At 35.5% G+C, this 21,337-nt stretch overlaps 1 protein-coding gene across 4 annotated transcripts in view; it reads right to left on the bottom strand.

The window, feature by feature from the left end:
* The window catches only part of Rabgap1l (RAB GTPase activating protein 1 like), a 659,411-nt gene that overhangs the window by 601,416 nt on the left and 36,658 nt on the right, over positions 1-21,337 (bottom strand). For 3 of the 4 annotated variants that reach the window (XM_057769682.1, XM_057769683.1, XM_057769685.1), the window contains exons 2-5: positions 14,448-14,627; positions 12,209-12,401; positions 10,466-10,676; positions 7,893-8,067 (exon numbers count right to left, since the gene is read on the bottom strand). In XM_057769682.1, coding sequence (XP_057625665.1) covers positions 7,893-8,067; positions 10,466-10,676; positions 12,209-12,401; positions 14,448-14,585 — 717 coding nt within the window. In that variant the 5' untranslated portion in view covers positions 14,586-14,627. The remainder of the gene's footprint in view (positions 1-7,892; positions 8,068-10,465; positions 10,677-12,208; positions 12,402-14,447; positions 14,628-21,337) is intronic. The other variant, XM_057769684.1, reaches the window with a different exon arrangement.

Here is a 21,337-nt window from a genome sequence, read left to right as displayed (position 1 = left end):
AAAAGTAAAAATAGAAATGTAATTAGACCAAAGCACTAAATGAACTGTGATAGTCTTCTCTCCCATTCTGAAAGCCTATAACTTTCCATACCCACAATTTGAAAGTAAATACAGTATAAGCATTTCTCAACTAAAGTATTCCTCAAAAAGCACACTAATTCCATGGAAGGTTTAAGTATATGAAGTCAACAGTAATGCATCATTTCACAAACTAAGTTCAAGTATGATGGATATTTTTACACCTACACAGTTAAGATTCACTGTAGACACTATCAATATAAACCCTAGAGACCTGAAGGCAACTAGTATTAAAGAGCTAAAGCTAGGAACTGGAATGTGAGAATGAACACCAGTAGCAGGTTCAGGTGCACTCAGGAATGACAGCGAGTCAGCACTGTTAACTGAGATTCAGAACCTCTCTTACTAACAAAATGCACAAAACACGAGCATTTCATTATTAGGGAATATTTTCTTTGAAAGGTTTTCCTAGATGATGTTATCTAATGAACACAATGCAACATTCCAAGAAACTGTACAACACATTTGTCACGGGGGAGAGCAGGGGTCTTTTGGGTGGCAGATACATGAAAGATTGTTCTATTGTAGAAAATAGATATTATTTGCTATCATCAGTCAGTACAAATCTCTTATATATACAGCTTCAGATACAGTGAGTTTGTTGACCAACTCAGTTCAGACATAGCACTCCACTTGATAATTTGACTAATCTTACAAAACAAGCCAATGGGTTTTGCAAGACTTTCTGTAAACCAGTAAAGTGACTAGGTAGCGTCTAGAGTTCTGATGATTTTTAAAGGAAGTTGCACTGTTTTCATCAGTTCTCTATTATCAAAGACTTGTTCTCACAGAGTAGTAGAGACTCAGGATCAATGAATTAATGCCTATGTGTGAACCAAAACTACATAAATATGCCCAAGTGTACTCATATTGAACAAGACTAGCCTCACTAAGAAAGAACTGTTTAACTTAATAGCTGTCTGTCAAATATTCTTTTGTTGTTGTTTGGGTTTTTTTTAGTTTTTTTTTCTTTTCTTTTTCTGTCAAATATTCTTGCTTTGTTTCTTTAAACTCTAATATTTAAAAAGTTAATAAAAAGGATTTTTTTTCTTTTTCTTTTTTGTTTTTTTGTTTTTTGAGACAGGGTTTCTCAATAGCTTTGTAGCCTGTCCTGGAACTAGCTCTTGTAGCCCAGGCTGGCCTCAAACTCAAAGAGATCCACCTGCCTCTGCCTCCTTAGTGCTGGGATTAAAGGTATGCACCACTACCACCCGGTAAAAATGAACTTTTAAAACAAAAATCCAGGATGGTTCAGTGGTTAAGAGTACTTGTTGCTTTTGCAGAGGACTCAAGTTTGGTTCCCAACACCCCCACGTGTCCTCACATCTGTCTATAATCCCAGTTCCAGGAGATCCACAACCTCTTCTGGAATCTGCAGACTCCTGCATGACATGGTGCACAGATGCACAGGCAATCAGATAAATATAAATATTTCTGAGACAGGATTTCTCTGTGTAGCTCTGGCTGGCTGTCCTGGAAATTGCTCTGTAGACCAGGCTGGCCTCAATCTCACAGAGCTCTGCCTACCTCTGCCTCCTGGGAACAGGGATTAAAGGTATGTGCTACCACTGCCCAGTTTAAATACGTATTTTTTTAAAGTCAGGTACAGTTGGCTCACAGCTCTACTCCCCAGCATTAGAAGGGCTGAAACAGAACTGTCACTAGTTGAATATTAGGCTTGGCTATAAAAACCCGTGTCAAAAAAGGATAAACTGAACTAAGTTCACAAAAGAAACTATATTCATTTGTAAATGTCTCTAGGCAACAAAATATTGCAATGAAAGCAAAAATGAAGGTGGAATCTACATCTTTCAATGAATATTCACGAACAAGGTTTTAGTTAAAGTCTTCAGTTTCTCTATGGAACTCCCTCAGCTTCAACAAGCTAAATACTGAGCTACAGCAATGAAGCTACCCCCTTTCAGCATACAGCAGTTTATGGTAACATGATTTGAAAAGTTTTTGGTATTTCACTTGGTGTTTTGTAGTATTAAAAATTATTTCCAGGATAAATAGTGAAAAAGTTTGAAGCTATTCTATTAGCATTAGGGCACTCTAGTGACTGTGAAATTATATTTGTATTTTCATATTCATTTATTACTCAGATTTTTTCCCAAAGTGGGCAGGAACTATAAATACAACACTTTCCAAAAGCTATTCTCATCCCTGGGTTTACAATAAGTGTCAGAACTAACATCTCAAACTATGCACTAGAAACACCAAAGACTTCCAATCTCACAGTCCATCAACACATGGTTTGAACAATAAAAATAGGTTGGGATGAGAGGAGTCAAACAAGGATCCTATTTTTAATACCTCACCTTAGGAAACATAAGTAAGATTTTACTGAATATTAACAAATTTCTCAATTTGAAAGTCAAATTATCAATGAACATATTAACCTCGATAACCATTTTTAAAATTTTCTTAAAGCAAAAATACTCCTTTAAATAGAAGAAATTGTTGAGCTGCAATTGTAGCTCAGTGTGCCCTGAGCATAAGCAAGGTACTACAACTGACCTCAGCACTTTAAAATGCCACTTGTTACTTCAAATAAAATATGCTACTTCATTTTTCTGTTTTGCTTAATTCATATATTCTGGAAGTTAACTTCTTCCTGAATATATATGTACATATATATGTTTATGTGTATGTATATATTTATATATACACAATCATCCTACAATTTAAAATAAGCTATCCTCAAACTCATACAGTCACATTTTGACTTCCCTATTTTTTGATTACCCTAAACTACTTTTCAAATATCAAATCAATTCTTAAATCAACTACTTAATATTTTAACACTAACAGTGCTATAGAAATATCACTGCAAACCTATATAGTGAATATTAACAGTAGATCCATATTTATAGCACAACATTCATAACTATACAGTATTTTAGCTAACCCCTATGATCTGGTATAAACAAGTGAAAATGATAAAAGTAGTAAAGAACTGGTATTAATAGAAGTAGAGACAAGTCTTTTTCAATGAAAACAATAACTTATTAAATTTTTGAGCATTTTCTGTGCACAAAGTAACATTTTAGGTGCTATGAAAATACATTGAAGAATATAAAACATATTCAAATGAATACAAATAAGATGTGTTTATATTGACCAAGAAAGAATCATTAGGTCAGTCAAAATCAGAAATGTTAGTTTAAGTTTTAAATTTCACTATAATGTAGCCCATTAATTTAAATGCCATGTCTCACAAATTGCTATTTCCACCAAAAGGGTTAAAATTATATGTGAATTCTAGAGTCAGTGAATAGAACAAAAGTGACACAAAGATCAGCAAAGTTCAGAAACAGTGATTACTAACATCAGTTCTTTGAGCACTATATACTATATAAAGTAAATTGAAAATACATATCATAGCAAACACTTCAATACATGGCACATTATTAAAGCATATACACACAAAAACAATCTAAAATTGACACTTGTGTGCAAGGCAAAGATTTATTGACAAATAGTACAGTAGGATTGTTTCCACAGAAAGTATCTGCAGAAAACATTAGACATAAAATTAGGTATCTGCTGCTACTGGAGGTGGGGATGTAATACATAGACATCTGGTACTACGGATAACCTACAATCCTATGATAGAGCTTGGATAGCTTTATCTTCTTTATTTCAATATTTTCCAATTAGTAAATATTATACAGCTAAAGTTCAAATGATGCTATTAAGTGACAGAGGTACATACTTAAATATATTTTCTTTTTCAAATATAAAATTTTTCCATTAAAATTCATGAAACAATCTATTCTTTAGAAATACTACCAAGAAATGTTCATTCAAATCTGGCAGTGGTGGCACATGCCTTTTATTCCAGCACTCAAGGGACAGAGGCAGGCAGATCTCTGTGAGTTTGAGGCCAGCCTGGTCTACAGAGGTAGTCCAGAACAGCCAAGAATATACAAAGAAACCCTGTCTCAAAAAAAAAAAAAAAAAAGTGCTGGGTGGTGGTGACACATGTCTTTAATCCCAGCACTTGGAGGATCTCTAGGAGTTCCGGACAATTTTGTCTACAGAGTGAGTTCCAGGACAATCAAAGCTACACAGGAAAACCCTGTCTCAAAAAAAAAAAAAATGAACATAAAAATATGAGACAAGCATGTGATCAGGTATATTTAGCACATTGTTTTAATCCCAGTACTTGGGAAGTAGAGGGAGGAAGATTTCTATGGGCTACATAGTGAGTTCCAGATCAGCAAGGGCTATCTACTGAGACCCTATCTAAAAAAACAAAAAAAAAAAAAACCTTTTACCAATTTTTATTTAACAACTTGTAATTTTACAACTTGCTCAAATGCATTATCATTGAAAATGGCCAAAATGAAGAATTTTAGAAAAAAATACTATACAGCTGGGCATGGGTACTTATAAATCCTATAACTAGGAAAATTGAGACCACAGGTATATTACACCTTCAAATACATATATACACACACAAATGAATACTTACAGGGACATATCCCATAATCACACACAAATGGGAAGGCGTATATCTTAGCATTACCAATGCCCTTTAAAGTATTCTTTTAAAGCTCTCTGTACCATATCCACAAAGATACAAGAAGCATGGGCAAATCCTTATCATTTTTTCACTACTTCTGACATTTTGATTTGTCTGCAATACATCAGCAGAAATCTTGCATTATTCTCCCTGTACAAAGATCACAGACATTAAGATACATCTGGTTGGACTGTCCAATTATGTTACAAAGATCCAGTCCAATAGGGTCCTACAGAAGACTACCCAGGACAATAGTCAAATATATCCTGATATCACAGTGTCCAAGAGAGTCATCACTCTTGCTGGGCACCCTTCTCCACTCTTGGTATTTGCTGCTTGAAGACATTCATGGCGAAATAAGAGGACAGCTGGTAAAAGACATGCTGTTATTGCTTGAAGAAGTATCTGCTTCCCTGTCAGAGAAAAACCTTCAGGTACCATCCAGGAACCTTAGGGAGAAAGAAAGGGAAGAGAAATTAATTAATGTCATTGCTACACATCATGCATAAGTGATAAACTGTCCTTTAGTCCCTAAGTTCTTTGTGCCTACCAAAAAGGACTCAAATAGTATTTGTCCCTTTACCACAAAACAGATAACCCCTGGGAAACAGATAACTAAAAGATTTCAGATCAACTTAAAGTGGAATTACATTATATTTTTTTATTTTTTTGGATAAAGCAAGAAAGATGTTGACAGATTATGTAAAGACTTGAGTAAACCACAAGTATAACTGAAATGCAAGCTATACATCTAATAAATCTACTTTCAAAACACAATGAGAAACAAAAGCTTACATTTATGTTTTACCTTTTTTTAATTTTACCTTTTGTTACATTATTTCTCTCCTCCCCCCCTCCCGTGTGTGTGTGTGTGTGCGTGTGTGTGTGTTGCACATGTGAGTGGAAGGCAGAGGATAGGTCCACTTATAGGTGTGAGAGCTCAAACTGAAGTAGTCAGCCTTAGCAGCAAGCACGCTTTTCCACTGAGCCATCTCTTTGGCCCCTACTTTTTACAACATTTAAACAAGAAAATTGTTGCTGAAAATATATAGTGCTTCTGAGAGAAAGACTTTTAAACCCAGCTCTTTTATCCATTCTCTTTGTCTTGGATCAAGCAAAAGGTAACCACACAAAATATCATCTAAACCAGAACATTTTTTGAATTAAATATAAAGGTATTAGTAATATGCCTGGACAAAAAGCATATTAAGGCTTTTCTAGGCAAATATAAAGTCAGTTGTCTAAAAAAAAATCCTACACATACAAACCATGGTATGCTATGAGCATCAATCAAGTAGATGCTCCCTACAATGTCTGGTATAAGCTCTCTATATACACTGGGTTACTCAACATCTAGAAATTTTCCTTCTCAATAAAGTTTAATAGCCAGAGTCCTGTACTTTCTTTTTCAAACAATATATTTTTATCAGCAATGAATGAAAATAAAACACTTTCAAAAATGTGTTTTTTTAAAAACTAATACATGAAAATCACTTTCTTACAACCAGCAATACACTGTCTAGAAATATAATGGACAGCGGTATCTCCAAAATTATCATGAATTTCATATGTTTTCCCACTGACCACCCAACTATTAAAAGCTCTTAAACAAAGAACATCTCCTACATTCATAAATAAATAGCCGTTATAATCCCCAAAGAGAGTTGCATACATACCATCAGTATATGCTTGCAATAAGGTTCCCTTTCAGTTTCCTCCTAGGGCAGATTTCCATCTCTCAAGCAGCAAGTTCTTCAATTCTTCAGAGTTCATCCCCTTGCTGTTCAGCAACAGTGATCCAGTAACCATACAGGTTTATTAAGTGACAGCTGTCAACATGAAATGCCGGGACTCTACCAATCTGTTTCCCCAACTCTGCAGTGAAGTGTATAAGGATCACAAATGGTCCTCTTACTCACAAAAACCCATGTATTCTTTCAACATACTTACATTCGTGTCTAAATAAAATATTAGCACATTTGGACCAACTCACTCTTGTCAACCACAGTTTTTCAGAAAGTAGTGAGTATATATTACAGACTTAAATTTTAGGAGGAAACAGATTAAGGCTTTACCTGAAAAAGCAAATTAACAACTTGAAGTTTCATTAAGTCATGAATTCTGGCAGAGAATTTCTATAGTTACAATATAAATTATATGTTTCCACATGTTTTAGTGTAAAGCCAAATAATTACTATGGCATAAGAAATAGCACACCAATCATATTTCGTATTAAACTCACAAAGATCTATGTATCTATGAATTCTTGTGTTGTGGTCATAAGTGTCTATAATTAAAACTATATGTACATGCTGCATGATAAATAAAGACTAAAATGGTGCTGCTTTTAGCTGTTTCTGTTGACCTTTTAAATTTTAAAAAAATGAGCATATCTGAAAAATTGTTCACACAAACCTACTTTTCAAAACCTTTGAAATAGTTTCAAGTACTAAACTAATACAATTTGTAGCGCAGGGACGAGTCGGTAAACTCAGAAAAGAACGCATTTGCAGATATTTGATTCTGAACTTTTATTCCAATGAAAAATAAATCACTAATTAATAATAACTGCTAAGAATATACTGAAATCTTCAAAAGAGAAGTTCCCCTAACTCTATGAAAGCATCTGTATATTTTTACTGTGCCAACTCAAGAATGAATTCAAGGCTTAAAGTTATAAACAGGAATCACCAGTGAAATCAAAAGAGATCTAAGAAATAATGTCAGTATACTATGTAAGTAAAAGCATTACACAACTATCAAGCCCAGCAGAAAATCGGGCACTGAAGATGCATTTTTTAAAAGCCATTTGGACAAATGAACCTGAGCAAAATAAGAAAAGTCACAAAAATACTCATCCTTTCTGAGCATAAGCAAATATTACAATGGTAGGGTAGAAGGACAATTTCCCAAGTGGCATGTTCTACTATGCATGCTCTAACTACAATATCATGTTCATACACAAAGCACAACATTTACAGAGCCTGTCCTAGTACAGAGTCTGTCCTGGAACTCGCTCTTGTATACCACGCTGGTCTTGTCTTGAACTCACAGACATCCACCTGCCTCCCTGGTGCTGGTATTAAAGGTGTGTGCCACTAATGCCCAGTCAGACTTAGCTTTCTATAGTCGGTGCCATGCCAATGCAAATATTAACATGGTTGCTACAGACTCCAAGTTTATATAATGTCTAGTTTATATATGTCTTTCTATGACAGGGAAATCAAGAGTTCAAAAAATCCTAATTTAACTCAAGAAAATTGCTACACTATATCATACTTACTGCCTCTTTAATTTCACAGGAGAAAACATGTATCTGAAAGTCCTCTGAACCATGAGAACTCTCTGTAAATGCAAAGCAGTTGCTCTCCATTGTCCCATCATGCCCACGTGCACAGAATAGCACCTTATAAATTGGGAAAGATGCTATCTCCACATTGCTTGACTGGTCTATGATTCTGAAACAACAAAAAATGAGATAAGGATATCAACTATCAAAAAACAAGCCATACCAATATGACATATTTATCTTAAAAATCACAAAATGGTTATTAATACAAATAAATGAATTGTCTTCATGTTACTCAAAATTTTTTAAAAATATTTTTTATTTATTTATTATGTATACAACATTCTGTCTGTGCATATGTCTGCAGGCCAGAAGAGGGCACCAGACCTCATTATAGATGGTTGTGAGCCTCCATGTGGTTGCCCGGAAATGAACTCAGGACCTTCGGAAGAGCAGGCAATGTTCTTAACCTCTGAGACATCTCTCCAGCCCTCAAAATCTTATATATACAAACACACATACAAAATCATTTCATTTTAACAATTTCTTCATTCTTGTTTCCTATGAGCCAACTCACATACTCACCAAAGTCAATATATATATATACTATAACTATATTGTCATATCTATTTCGTATCATATATGTATGTATCACTCATTCCAAGTTTTTATGTTATTCTGTTAAAAGCAATGCCAGTAAACGGGGAAAAAGACATCGAAGTAGGAGGATTGTTGGGAAAAAAAAGGTTTCAGCAGAAGAAAGAAGGGGCTAGACAAGGATAATAGAGGATGTGTGAAAATACCCAAAACTCAGCATATATATGCATCATATTGTCAAAGAATTTGGGGGGGCTTTTTTGTTTTTTTATTTGTATTTGTTGTTTGTTTGTTTTCAAGATAAAGTCTTTCTATTACAAAGCTATGGCTGTCCTAAAACTCACTATATAGACCAGACTAACCTTAAACTCAGATACGCCTCCCTCTACCTGAGATGTTCACCATGAGCACACCAATTAAAGAACTTTTTTAAAGAAGCATTTTTCAGATCACTAGAAATAAAGGTATGTAAAGGGGGAGAGAAAGAGAAAGACTAGCACAGAACATTCCTAGAAAGTCCATTTCTTTTATTTAATATTTTTTAATGATTTATCTAACTTTATTTTTATATGCATTGGTGTGAAGGTATCAGATCTCATAGAACTGCATTTTCAGACAGTTGTGAGCTGCCATGTGGGTGCTGGGAATTGAACCCAGGTCCTTTGAAAGAGCAGTCAGTGCTCTTAACCGCTGAGGCATCTCTCCAGCCCCAGTCCATTTCTTTTTTATTCCTTTCCTTTTCTATGTATGTGCTTGTGTGTGTTTGTCACAGGGTTTGTATTTGTAGATGTTTGTGTGTGCAGGTGTACAATACATGAAGAGGTCAAAAGTCGGCCTCAGTTATCAATCCTTAAGAGCTATTCCATCTTATTTTCTTTGTTGTTATTGTTTAGATCTTTCCCAGCTAGAGTGGCAATCAACAAGTCCCATCAATCCTGTCCCTCAACATTGGGGTTACAAGCATGCAGCCACACCAGAATTTTTTTTTCTTTTAACTTTAATGGTAATACCTCAAACTTAGGTCCTCTGTCTTGTACAGTAAGCGTTCTTGCTCACCTTGTTTGCTGAAACAGAATATCTCACTGGGACCTGTGGCTAAACAACAGCAACCCAAAGATCTGCCTGTCACTGCCTCTCATTTTGAAGGCTTGGGAGACAAAGGAAAGTAACTGCTCTACAAGTAAGAGGACCTGAGTTAGACATTTAGGACCTTAGGAAAGAAGAGACTCTGAGTGCTGCACGCCCTGTGCTTGCAATGCCAGTGCAAGAGAGGTCAACAGGTAGCTCCAGAAGCTCCCACAGACTAGCTAGCAAGCCAGTCTAGCAAACTTGGCAAATTCCAGGCCAGCAAGACACTCTGACTCAAAAAATTTTAATTTAAAATTTTAGAAGGTAAATAGCACCTACAGAATACCACCAGTAGCTGTCCTCTGCCTCCACAGACACCTACATGTCCCCACACATATTTCACACAAAGAATATATTAACACAATGTTTTCCTAAGACACTAAAGGCATTTTTATCAAAACTTTGTAAATTTGGGGGCTGGGGCGATGATTCAGTGGTCAAGAACACTGGCTGCTCTTCCAGAGAACCTGAGTTCATTTCCCAGCATCGACATGGTAGCTAACAACTGTCTGTAACTCCAGTTCCAGCGGATTTGACACCCTCGCACACAGACAAACATGCAGACAAGACACCAATGCACATAAAATAAAAGTAAACAAATCTTTTTTAAAAATTGTAAATTTACAATGCTATGTAGATACTTAGTACTTAATTTACTAGATTAATAATTTGAAAATACCCTCTGCAAGCAAGAACAAGTTCTAAGCCTAAATGTAATTTTTGATTTGCACTGTAAGTCTAGAGAGTGTATGTGAACTCACATTTCAGTCCCACATTTGATTTATAACATACTCACCAACACTCAGAATACTTAATTATACACTAAGAAAAAGAAAGTTTACCTCACAGAACCTTCTGGAACATTGGGCACATACAGTGTAACAGCAAAGGGGTACTGACTGGAAGCTCTCATGGTTGCCATTGCCCGTAAAGCCTCTACTTCGCTACGTGGGGAAGAAACTTTCATAAATCCTAAGTAGGTCAATTTGTTAAATAGGACACTGTCTTCTTCAGGAAGTTCACTGGGAGAAGACGGTCTGGGTTTGGAAATTTCTGGGAAAAAAAAAATGAAAACAATCAAGTCACTAGTACACATTCCAAAAACAAGACATTTCTTTGTTTCCTTTACCACTGGCTCACTAGCCTGTGTAAACTATTAAGTTTTCTAATGAAGCTGCTTTTCTTTCAATTGATTTTCATGATCGCTTCACCCAGTTTTCCTCTCTATATAATGACGGGTGCAGGGAGCAGAGTGAGTACATTTGTAATTCTACACACGTTTTTTTTTAAATATTTATTTATTAATTATGTATACAATATTCTGTCTGTGTGTATGCCTGCAGGCCAGAAGAGGGCACCAGACCTTATTACAGATGGTTGTGAGCCACCATGTGGTTGCTGGGAATTGAACTCAGGACCTTTGGAAGAGCAGGCAATGCTCTTAACCTCTGAGCCATCTCTCCAGCCCCACACGTTTTTAAAGAACTCATTATTGTTAGATAATATCTATCTGCATGTTAAAAAGATAACAATTCATTTTTAAAAACTATAAATCATTTAAGCCATTGTTTATTTGAACTATAAATATCAATATTTAATTATTTTAGTATTAGTATTATATGCACATATGTTGTTATGCATCTCTGTCAAATTAGACATGTGAAACAATAAACAAGGTCCTGTAGTAAAAACATTATACATAGGGAAGCTTACTGATATTTCTGCAACTGGATTTCTAAAAATGAAGAGAAAATTTTATCTGTGTAACAAAATATTCATAACTATATATTATAAGCACAAAACAATATAGATAAATGGATCTAAAAATATAGACAATAAAATTAGTAAGCAAGACTTAAATTATTAAAAATATGAATAAGGATTTTAATTTTTTTAACAAAGTGAGTAGAAAAATAAAAGGATAACTAAAATATTCTAAATCTGAGTAAAATGGGATCTAAAAATGAAACATTCTCTGGAAGGTTATCAAGCAGGAGATTTTTTTCTATAAAAGAAAAACTGTTGCAGTAAATTTCTCCAACTGAAAAAAAAACGACCTGAGAAGGAACTGAAAGCACCCAGGAAAGACTCTGCTCAAGCAGGAGACAGTATGCAAATGACTAACACTTTGTTAAGTAAATTCCAGGAATATAGGAGAATTAATGTGAAGAAGAAAGAGTTTAAATGTGTAAGTGTCTATATTGAAGAATCTCAATGATTAGTCCAGCAGTGGTGGTTCAGGTCTTTAATCCCAACACTTGGCAGGCAGATCTCTGTGAGTTCAACGCCAGCCTGGTCTACAGAGCAAGTTCCAGGACAGCTGGGGCTACACAGAGAAATGCTGTTTCAAACACACACACACACACACACACACACATACACAAAAGGTTTTCCTTGCCAACATTCTCTGACATTTGTGGCATGTGCTTATGTTGACACAGGCACATACACATACACACACAAATCTTTTTGTCAATATAAAGGCAATGTTAAACTAACATTTTTCTAGTTTTTGTCTTTTTTATTTGTTTATTTGTTTCTTTATCCCATTTCCTCATATCATCTTTAAGTATCTGGTTCATTACCTGTATTGGATGGATCCAAAACTAACTGAAGAGATGGCTTATTTGTTTGACCGGCTGGAACATCTCCAAAGGAGTAGTCTGAAATCTCACTGGAACCCTGACAATCAACAAGTAGGCTGCTTTGTCCTTTCTCAGAATCTCTCAAAATCTCTGCCATGGCTTTTTCCAACTGTTCATCACCATTGGAAGCTATCTATAGGTAGAACAAGACAATTCTTTTTCAATCCTCTTAATTATGAAGCTTAATCCATTAAAAATATTCATTTTGAGAAACTAAGATCTAAAAATTCAAATATATAGTCAATTAATACTGAGAATTTACCCAGTGATACCTAATTTCACATATCCATAACACACTGAAATCCTGAATGATAAAATCAACTGAATAAAAAGGGGCTTATTAGTTCCACAAAAGAATTCTTCATAAAACACTGCAGGTACTTTCAAATTACATTTGATACAAGATCCTATTGATACAAGACCAGTGAGATGGCTCAGTGGAAAAAGCAATTTCTACCTACAATCCAGATTCCTTGTAGTCAAAGGAGAGAGCCAACTCACGAAAACTGTCCTTGAACCTCCACACAATATACGGTATCACACACATGCCACATACACACACACACACACACACACATCAGAACTTAATTTTATGTGTTTTAAGAGGAAAATGAATGTTTAAATATGGTATATTGTAAATAACATTTAAACAATTATATTTCTTAGCATCATCCTATAAACATTTTTTAATTTCTTTATAAATTCTTCATTAGCTACAAGAGCGATGCTAATTTTCTTTTTTTTAATTAATATTTCCACCTGCTCCCCGTTTCCCATTTCCCTCCCCTCCTCCCAAATATTGCCCCCTCCCCCCACTCCCCTCCCCCTATCCCCACTCCTCTTCTCCACCCCCCACACCATTCCCCCTCCCTTTCGATACTGAAGAGCAGTCCAAATTCTCTGCCCTGCGGGAAGACGAAGGTCTTCTATCTACGTCCAGGAAGGTGAGCGTCTAAACAGGCTAAGCTCCCACAAAGCCAGTTCATGTATTAGGATCGAAACCTAGTGCCGTTGTCCTTGGCTTCTCATCAGCCTTCATTGTCCGCCATGCTCAGAGAGTCCAATTTCAACCCATGCAAAAGAATTCTTCATAAAACACTGCAGGTATTTTCAAATTACATTTGATACAAGATCCTATTGATACAAGACCAGTGAGATGGCTCAGTGGAAAAAGCAATTTCTACCTACAATCCAGATTCCTTGTAGTCAAAGGAGAGAGCCAACTCACGAAAACTGTCCTTGAACCTCCACACAATATACGGTATCACACACATGCCACATACACACACACACACACACATCAGAACTTAATTTTATGTGTTTTAAGAGGAAAATGAATGTTTAAATATGGTATATTGTAAATAACACTTACACAATTATATTTCTTAGCATCATCCTATAAACATTTTTTAATTTCTTTATAAATTCTTCATTAGCTACAAGAGCGATGCTAATTTTCTTAAAGTTATATTTCTGACTCACTGATACATTCTGATACCATACTTAATATTAAGAACAGTCATCAATAAAGTAGCACTTGGTTAGTTCCAATCCTGCTTACAAAGAATAGTTACCAACCTATGCACATATACCCAGGTTCGTTTGCTTTCTATTCTTTGACTTACAAAAGGCAACCCAAAATATAAAAGAGAGAGAAAAGAAAAATATCCAAATGAAAATTCAACTGCCGAAAATATAATATATGCACTTCTAAACTAATTAGTCGACTACTAAACCATCCGCCAGATTCTCACCACATGATTCAAGGCACAAAACACCTAACAGAAAATCTTTCAATTAAAACTCAGAAGAGAAACACAATCAAATAAAATTATGTAAGATTTAACCAGTAAGTTTAAGTCACATATTACTTTTTATCTAATTTTCCTTGTATTTTTTCCTCCTAGAATTTCTGATTAGAATGTAAATAACCAAAAAAGAATTTTTAAAAAAAGTTAAAAATCAAACCAAATAATTAGCCCCTGGATAATAAAGCATTAAATATTTTTATTATTATCAAGATCATCTAAAAGAATCAATCAAACACTGATTTTTATTATTCAGGTCAGTACTTTAAGAAACCCTTCAGTTTTCATCCTCACGTGTGCTCCAAATAGTTAAAAGGAAAAAACAAATTTAATGAAAAATGGTACCATATTAGAAAAAGAAAAAACAATACCTTCAGCCGTGGCTTTCCATCATCCTTTGTAGAAGTATCATCTGCATGCTGAGGAACCAAAACAAATTCTTCACTGTTCTCTGTGGCCACAGAATCAGATGACCCACTAACCTTCTGTAATGAAGCTCTGACCTCCATTTCACTTCTGCAAACGTCTCTTCCCACATCCACCTGACAAAGCTAAAGGATACCAAAAAAAAGTAAAACTTGATTAAAAACAAACTAGTTTAAAAAATGAACTAAGAAAACTTTATACGATGGTTCATATAAAAAGAATCCTGGCCCAGACTGTCTACAAATTAGGGGGCTGTCTTCTTGGACTAGGCCACACGGTGGAAATGCATTCTCCCAACTCTTAACTTTCAGACCAAAAGGATAGTGTTACCTGAAAAACACAAACTAGCCTTATCTCAACCAAAAATTTACCTCTGCTTAACTATTTTGTTAAGAAATACTGGAGGTTTTATTCATTTGTTTCAATAAACAGAGAAAGTAAGCAAATGACTAGAAAAAAAAATCTGAAAATTTCACGCACACACACACACACACACACACAAACTGTACATGCCTGTAATCTCAGATACCCAGGTCGGAGACAGCAAAAGCCTTTAAGCAGAGTTCAACACAGCAAGAAAGAAAAACATAGCAAAAACCATGTCTCATAAAATATATAGTTATTCAATTACTTTATCAAATCCAAATGCTTTGAAAAATTATCTCCTAAAGGCCAAGTACTATACTTTGAAATATTTGGGAGATCACTGAAACTGACAAATTAATAAAAATTCAACACCCTAAGATATGTCTTTCTTTTCCAGAGATACTAATATTTAATAACAATCAAAAAACTCTTCATACATGGTATTGATATACCAAGTTCAGTCTCAATAATTAAATACAATGAAACTCCATTATCTTGATAGATCTACAGTTTCACGGAAACTCAAAATTTCTAGACATTCATACATTTGTTCACACAACTAATTCTGACTGAGGATATTATAGCCTACATAACAGACGTTGGACCTAATCTTTGGGTACACGCCTAAAGAAGTCTAGACAGGTAGTCACTGTCCCAAAGTTTAAATACTAGAGAAGGAAAAGAGAGCAGGAAAAGGGGAGAGAAAGGGGGAAAAGATTTGGGAAGAGGAGGGAGGGAGAAAGAAGGCAAGAGGAAGAGGGAAGGAACAAGAGCGATCATTCCCAATCTAAAAGTTATAAAGAAAGTACAACCGCAAATGACAGAGGAAATGGCACAGAGTGTAAGAGTAACTTTAAGTACATTGGTAGAAAAGGAACTCTTAGAGAAGTAAAACCTGAAAGACAAAAAAAAAAAAACTTAAATGACGTACACTGTCAATACATGGCAATATGACGAGGGCAGGATAACAGGCTGACTTAATGAACACATAACCCTGCAATCCACGGATAGTCCATAAACAAACAAACAAACAAAAAACCCAGAAATGTTCTTCCAAATACATCACTTTTCGCTGCTCATATAAATGTGACTGCAATATTCCACTTTGACAGTAGGTGGCACTAAAACCACCAAGCTAGACACACAAAAGGGGGGAGGATCCAAGTTCAAATTGCACATTTAAAATTTACTTTTAAACTTTTTCAAAAAAAAATCAAAATTCCAATGAATACCCACAAAAAAAGGATTATACTCCTCAGCTGTCTGTCATGTATTGCTTTAATATACTTCTCTTTGTAAAGACCCTTCAATTATTATGTTCTGTGTTTATGAAACTCCAGTATGGGTTTGTCTTGTCTTTTCCTCTTTTAAGTTGCACTTTGAATCCTTACTTGCCAAAGTATCACACAACCCAAGTATCAAATATGTGGTCAATCGTTCTCCAAGCTACTGTTTGTTATATTTTTCTACCTGATCTCTAAATGTTGGAAGTTCTTTTCCCTTGCCAACTCACTGTAGCCACCATCTCACTAGGCTGAATGAAAAGCTCCCATGTGTCTCTATGCTCACAGTCTCCCAGATTTCTATCCCAACGCAAATATTTTCTCTCATTTCCTAACTTGGAATCCAAAACCATTCTTGTCATTTCCAAAGAAGTTTTATCAGTGTCTTTAAGTCAAATGTGGCCAAAGAGAATTTTTCTTTTTCCTTTTTTTATCATGTGCATTGGTGTTTTGCCTGCATGTGTGTTTGTGTGAGGGTGTCAGGTCCTCTAGAGCTGGAGCTACAGACAGTTGTGGGCTGCCATGTGACTGCTAGGAATTGAACTCAGGACCTCTGGAAGAGCAGCCAATGCTCTTAACCACTGAGTCATCTTTCCAGTCCATCAAACAGAATTTCCAGTGAACTTTCCATCACTGTTTCTCATCCATATTTCTCATTTTAGTAACTAAGCCACTTTCTACCAACTTAATCAAAGAAAACTAGATGTCATCCTTATATCTTCACTCTGTGTCAGCAGGTTATGGTCAGTCCCTCTAAAACAAACCCCTCTATCTACTTCCAGGAAAATACTTCCAACAGAAGAAACAGGATATGTGAGAGCATACATAAAAATTATATTCTTGAGACTTGAGACTAAAATCATTTTTGCTATAATTCAAGCAGAACCCAGCCTTACTAGGTGCACACTCTCTGATTAGAACACCTTAATCAAAGCAAATTCTTTCCCATGTTACAGACTTGACTCTCAGGACGACTACACCTACTATTCACTTTCATTCATGCATTTAACACATACTCCATGAGTCCCTACTATGCACCAGAAAATATAATCATTAATAAAAGCATTGTCTCTATCTTCATAAAGCTAACATTCTCATTTAAGAATCTAGAAAAAAACAAATCAAGATCACACCCTGATATAAGCACTACAAAAGGTGTATGAAAATGCTACAAGGAAACATATTACTTTGTAAGCTAATTAGAAATTAATCATTTTAAAAGTAGGTTCTTTTACATTGCTCTATTTCAGTGGCCCCATGTTTTTCATAGCAGTTGTATACTAAAGTCTCTAACTCTGTGAAAATAAACTTTCTCCCAATAGATCAGAATTTTAAGCTGTTTTTATCACAATTTTAAGCAGTAATAGTTTAAAAGGCCTGTCATGAATGTATAACATATAAGTGGATGACAGTCTGCTTTTATCATTTACTATTATAAAATACAAATAAACCTATAAAATGTTAAAATTTATCAAAACACAGACACACAAACATTAACAGACCATACAATACCATTTCAAGAGAAATGTATAAACACAAAGATTGAATTATCGTAAGTGTGTAAAATGAACTGTAGCACACACTATAAGCATAACTTCACAACAGCCTCCTATTAGTATAAGAATGACTTCTGTGAATGTGAACTAATCATCTTCATGTGAACAGTTTGTCTCCACAAGAAACTGCATACAGTATAAGAAGTGATCTCCCAACCTTGTGCCAGATGTCAGACCAGAAGCTACCCCCATGTGACCAAATGAAAGAGAAGAATCAAAACAAGAAAAAACACTCTATTCCAAACAGAGAAAGAGAAGGAAGGGTGTCAAAATTCACAAAGGTAGCCACAGGACACCTCAAAAGTTCAGGAAAAACAGGCAGGTGCTCACAGAAAAGAAGCCAAGATGAGCACAGCTCCCTAGAAGGAAGATGGGAAACAGGAAAACGCTCCAGAAAGTTCAACGCCAGCCTAAACAAGGGAAACACAAGAGCCCACAAACTCAACAGATGCTCCTCAGTGGCCCAAGTACACAGTCTCCAACCCACAGGAAGCTGCTCCTCCACCACATCTTCCCTTTCTTGTCCCCCACCCCACCCACTGGTATTTCCCCTGTTTCTTTTTAATAGATTTTAAACAGTAGTTTTGCTTCCTTATAGCTTTAAAAATGTCTTATTTACATATTTTTCATTATTGGGCCATCCTTTTGCTTTTCTTTCCCCTGCCCACCATGTTTATTTTTCTCTCTACTACACGTTCAGTAATTGTTACTGTTGTTTTTCAAAAATAAACAGTAAACCTCTTTTCATTTTTATTCTTCTTCTTACATTTATCTAATTTTTTTCTAAACATTATTTAATTTTTCATTTTCAGCTTTTATAAACTCTTGGTCTTTTCTCTTTCACTCTAAAACATCCTTCTCCAACCCTTATTTAACTTTGATTTTCTATTTTTTTTCTTTCCCTTCCTTTCTTCATCTTATTCATTTCCTTCTTACACAATCTTAAATAATCTTTAACATCAGAAAACATTTTTTTACTAGTTGACTTTAATTGTAAACTTGACACAGCCTAGAATTGTAGCACAATTAATAAAAACCCAAAGACAGAAATTGGGGTTCAACCTGAAGGCCAGAAAACTAAAACAGCCAGTCACTGGCTCTTACCTCTTCCTCAGTCCAAAATGGCCATCCTGCCTCCAGGAAATCCAGGACTAGACTGTGTGTGAGAGCTCTCTCCTCCCATCTTACAGTCCTCTCTAGTACTAAGATAAAGGTCTTGTACCACTACTACCAGGTTTGTACGGCAAACTAGTGTAGCTACTGGGATTAAAGGGGTATGTCATCACTATCTGGTCTGTAAGGCATCACAGTGAGGCTATTTTACTCTCTTCAGGAAAACTTTATTTATTAAAATACAAATGAAATATCACTGCATAGAATCATCCGCGAACCCTTGACTGAGAAGTTAAATAGATTAGACTGGTCTGAAGGCATGTCTGTGAAGGACTGTCTTCATTGTTACTTGATGTAGGAGAGTCCAGCCCACTGTGGGCTATACTGTACCTACTAAGATGATCCTGGGCTGATAAGAAAACCATGAACCTATGTATAAGTAAGCCGGCAAGTAGATTTTTTTTTCCCACAGATTCCCTTTCTATTTCTTACTTGAGTTCCAGCCCTGACTTTCCCTCAATGATGGGCTATGACCCACAAATATATGCCAAATAAACTCTTTCCTCCCCTATGCTTCTTTTTGTCAAAATGTTTTTAATCACAGCAACGGGGGCGGGGGGGGAATAGAATACTATTCTACATTAGTATTCCCTTCGGTTGTGGTCACTAATGATGTATAAGTGGCTTTAATGGACATTAAGTGTATTTCTGTATCTTGCATAGTTTGACACTATTGCTATTATAATTGTTTTCTTTTCCCTAAGTGGTAATAAAGAAGAAGGTCTCAAGTACAATAAAGTCAGAAGAGATACTGAAGCCTACACATATGCAAATCACACAACAGACACACACACACACACACAAAAAAAAAAAAAAAAAAAAAAAAAACCTCTAAAAGAATTGAGCTACTGGATTCAAAGATACTAAAAATGAGTAAAAGACTAAGTGAAAGTGAAAGGTCAGAAATTTACTAGTAAAAATGATCAGTGACCTCAAAGAAGATATAAGCAAGCAGATGACTATAATTCAGGCACTGGAAAATAAGCAACATGAGGGGAGGGGCGGGGGAACTGAACCAAATGGATGAAAATACAAACAATGTAGGTCAAAGAATAAGAAACAGTAAACAACACGGGGAAAAAATCTGCCATGAAATTGAGATTTAAAAACATATATGTAGGAGCTGGAGAGACGGTTCAGTGATTAAGAGCATTGCCTGCTCTTCCAGAGGTCCTGAGTTCAATCCCCAGCAACCACATGGTGGCTCACAACCATCTGTAATGAGGTCTGGTGCCCTCTTCAGGCCTGCACACAAATAGAGCATAGCATACATAATAAATAAATAAATAAATAAATAAATAAATAAATAAATAAATAAATAAATAAATTTCTAAGAACATACATGTAAAGAAATGTTAAAAGTGGAGAACTCAAGAAATCAAATGAAAAGCAGAGTGGAGGCTAACAAGATGATTCAGCAGGAAATGGCAGCTGCTGCAGAGCCTGACGACCAGAGTTTCATCCAAAACTCAAATAGTGGAACAGGAGGCCCAATTACTGCATATTGTCCTCTGACTTCTACATGGACAGAGGTCAAGGAAATAATAAGAAAGAAGGTAAAAATAATAATAGTAGTAGTAGAAGATGAAGACAACAACAATGACAACAGCAGAAAGCAGCACCAGTGAAGTCAGCCAGGCAAAAGAAAGAATAGCACCAGGAATGGAAAACAGGGTTGAGGAAATCCTACATAATCATCAATAAAGAAAAAATAAGAGCTACAACACCATTAAAGTGATCATAGAGAATTAATATTATCTCTTAAAAGTTTGGTAGAGACCTGGTATCATGGCATTATACTAAAACTAGATTACAAGAAAACTATAGACCAATATATCTAGATTTTTAAAAAATTCTCAATACTAGAAAACAATACCTAACAATGCACACAAATTGTACACGAAGTATACAAGATTGGTTCACCATTCAAAACCCACCAATGAGAGCCAGAAAAGTAGCTCTGCAGATAAACTGTTGACACATAAGCATTAGAAATGGAGTCTGGATCCTAATCCACTAAAGTCAGAAACAGAAGTATGCATCTATAATTGGGGTCCCTGCACTTCAATGGCCAGCCAGACTAGCAAAATCGATAAGCTCTGGGTTCACCTAGAGAGTCTATGTCAAAAAAATAAGGTGGAAAGTGGCTAGGGAAAACCTCAACATCAACCTCTGCTCGGTCAAACAGCTTTCAAATTTTACTTTAATTCAACACTATTTTTGCTCAGTGAGCAATGATGATTCCCAAATTCATACCACACATGAATGCTTAGAGCTAAAATTTTCAGATACATACTAGAAACGATATAACAACATTCAACAAAGTGTATTTTCTTCCCAAAATAACAGTGCCAAAAGTATGAAATTGTAGTGCACACAATCTAATCTCCTTCTGTGCCAAATGTGGTTAACCCTCTTATGTCGTTAAATTGTGTAGTTTTCTGCACCTATTCATTC

Source organism: Chionomys nivalis, chromosome 5 (assembly GCF_950005125.1).
Source record: "Chionomys nivalis chromosome 5, mChiNiv1.1, whole genome shotgun sequence".
In the NCBI taxonomy this organism is placed as follows: Eukaryota; Metazoa; Chordata; class Mammalia; order Rodentia; family Cricetidae; genus Chionomys; species Chionomys nivalis.
The sequence above is the reverse complement of the archived record's forward strand: the minus strand, read 5'-3'. Positions and strand labels throughout refer to the sequence as shown.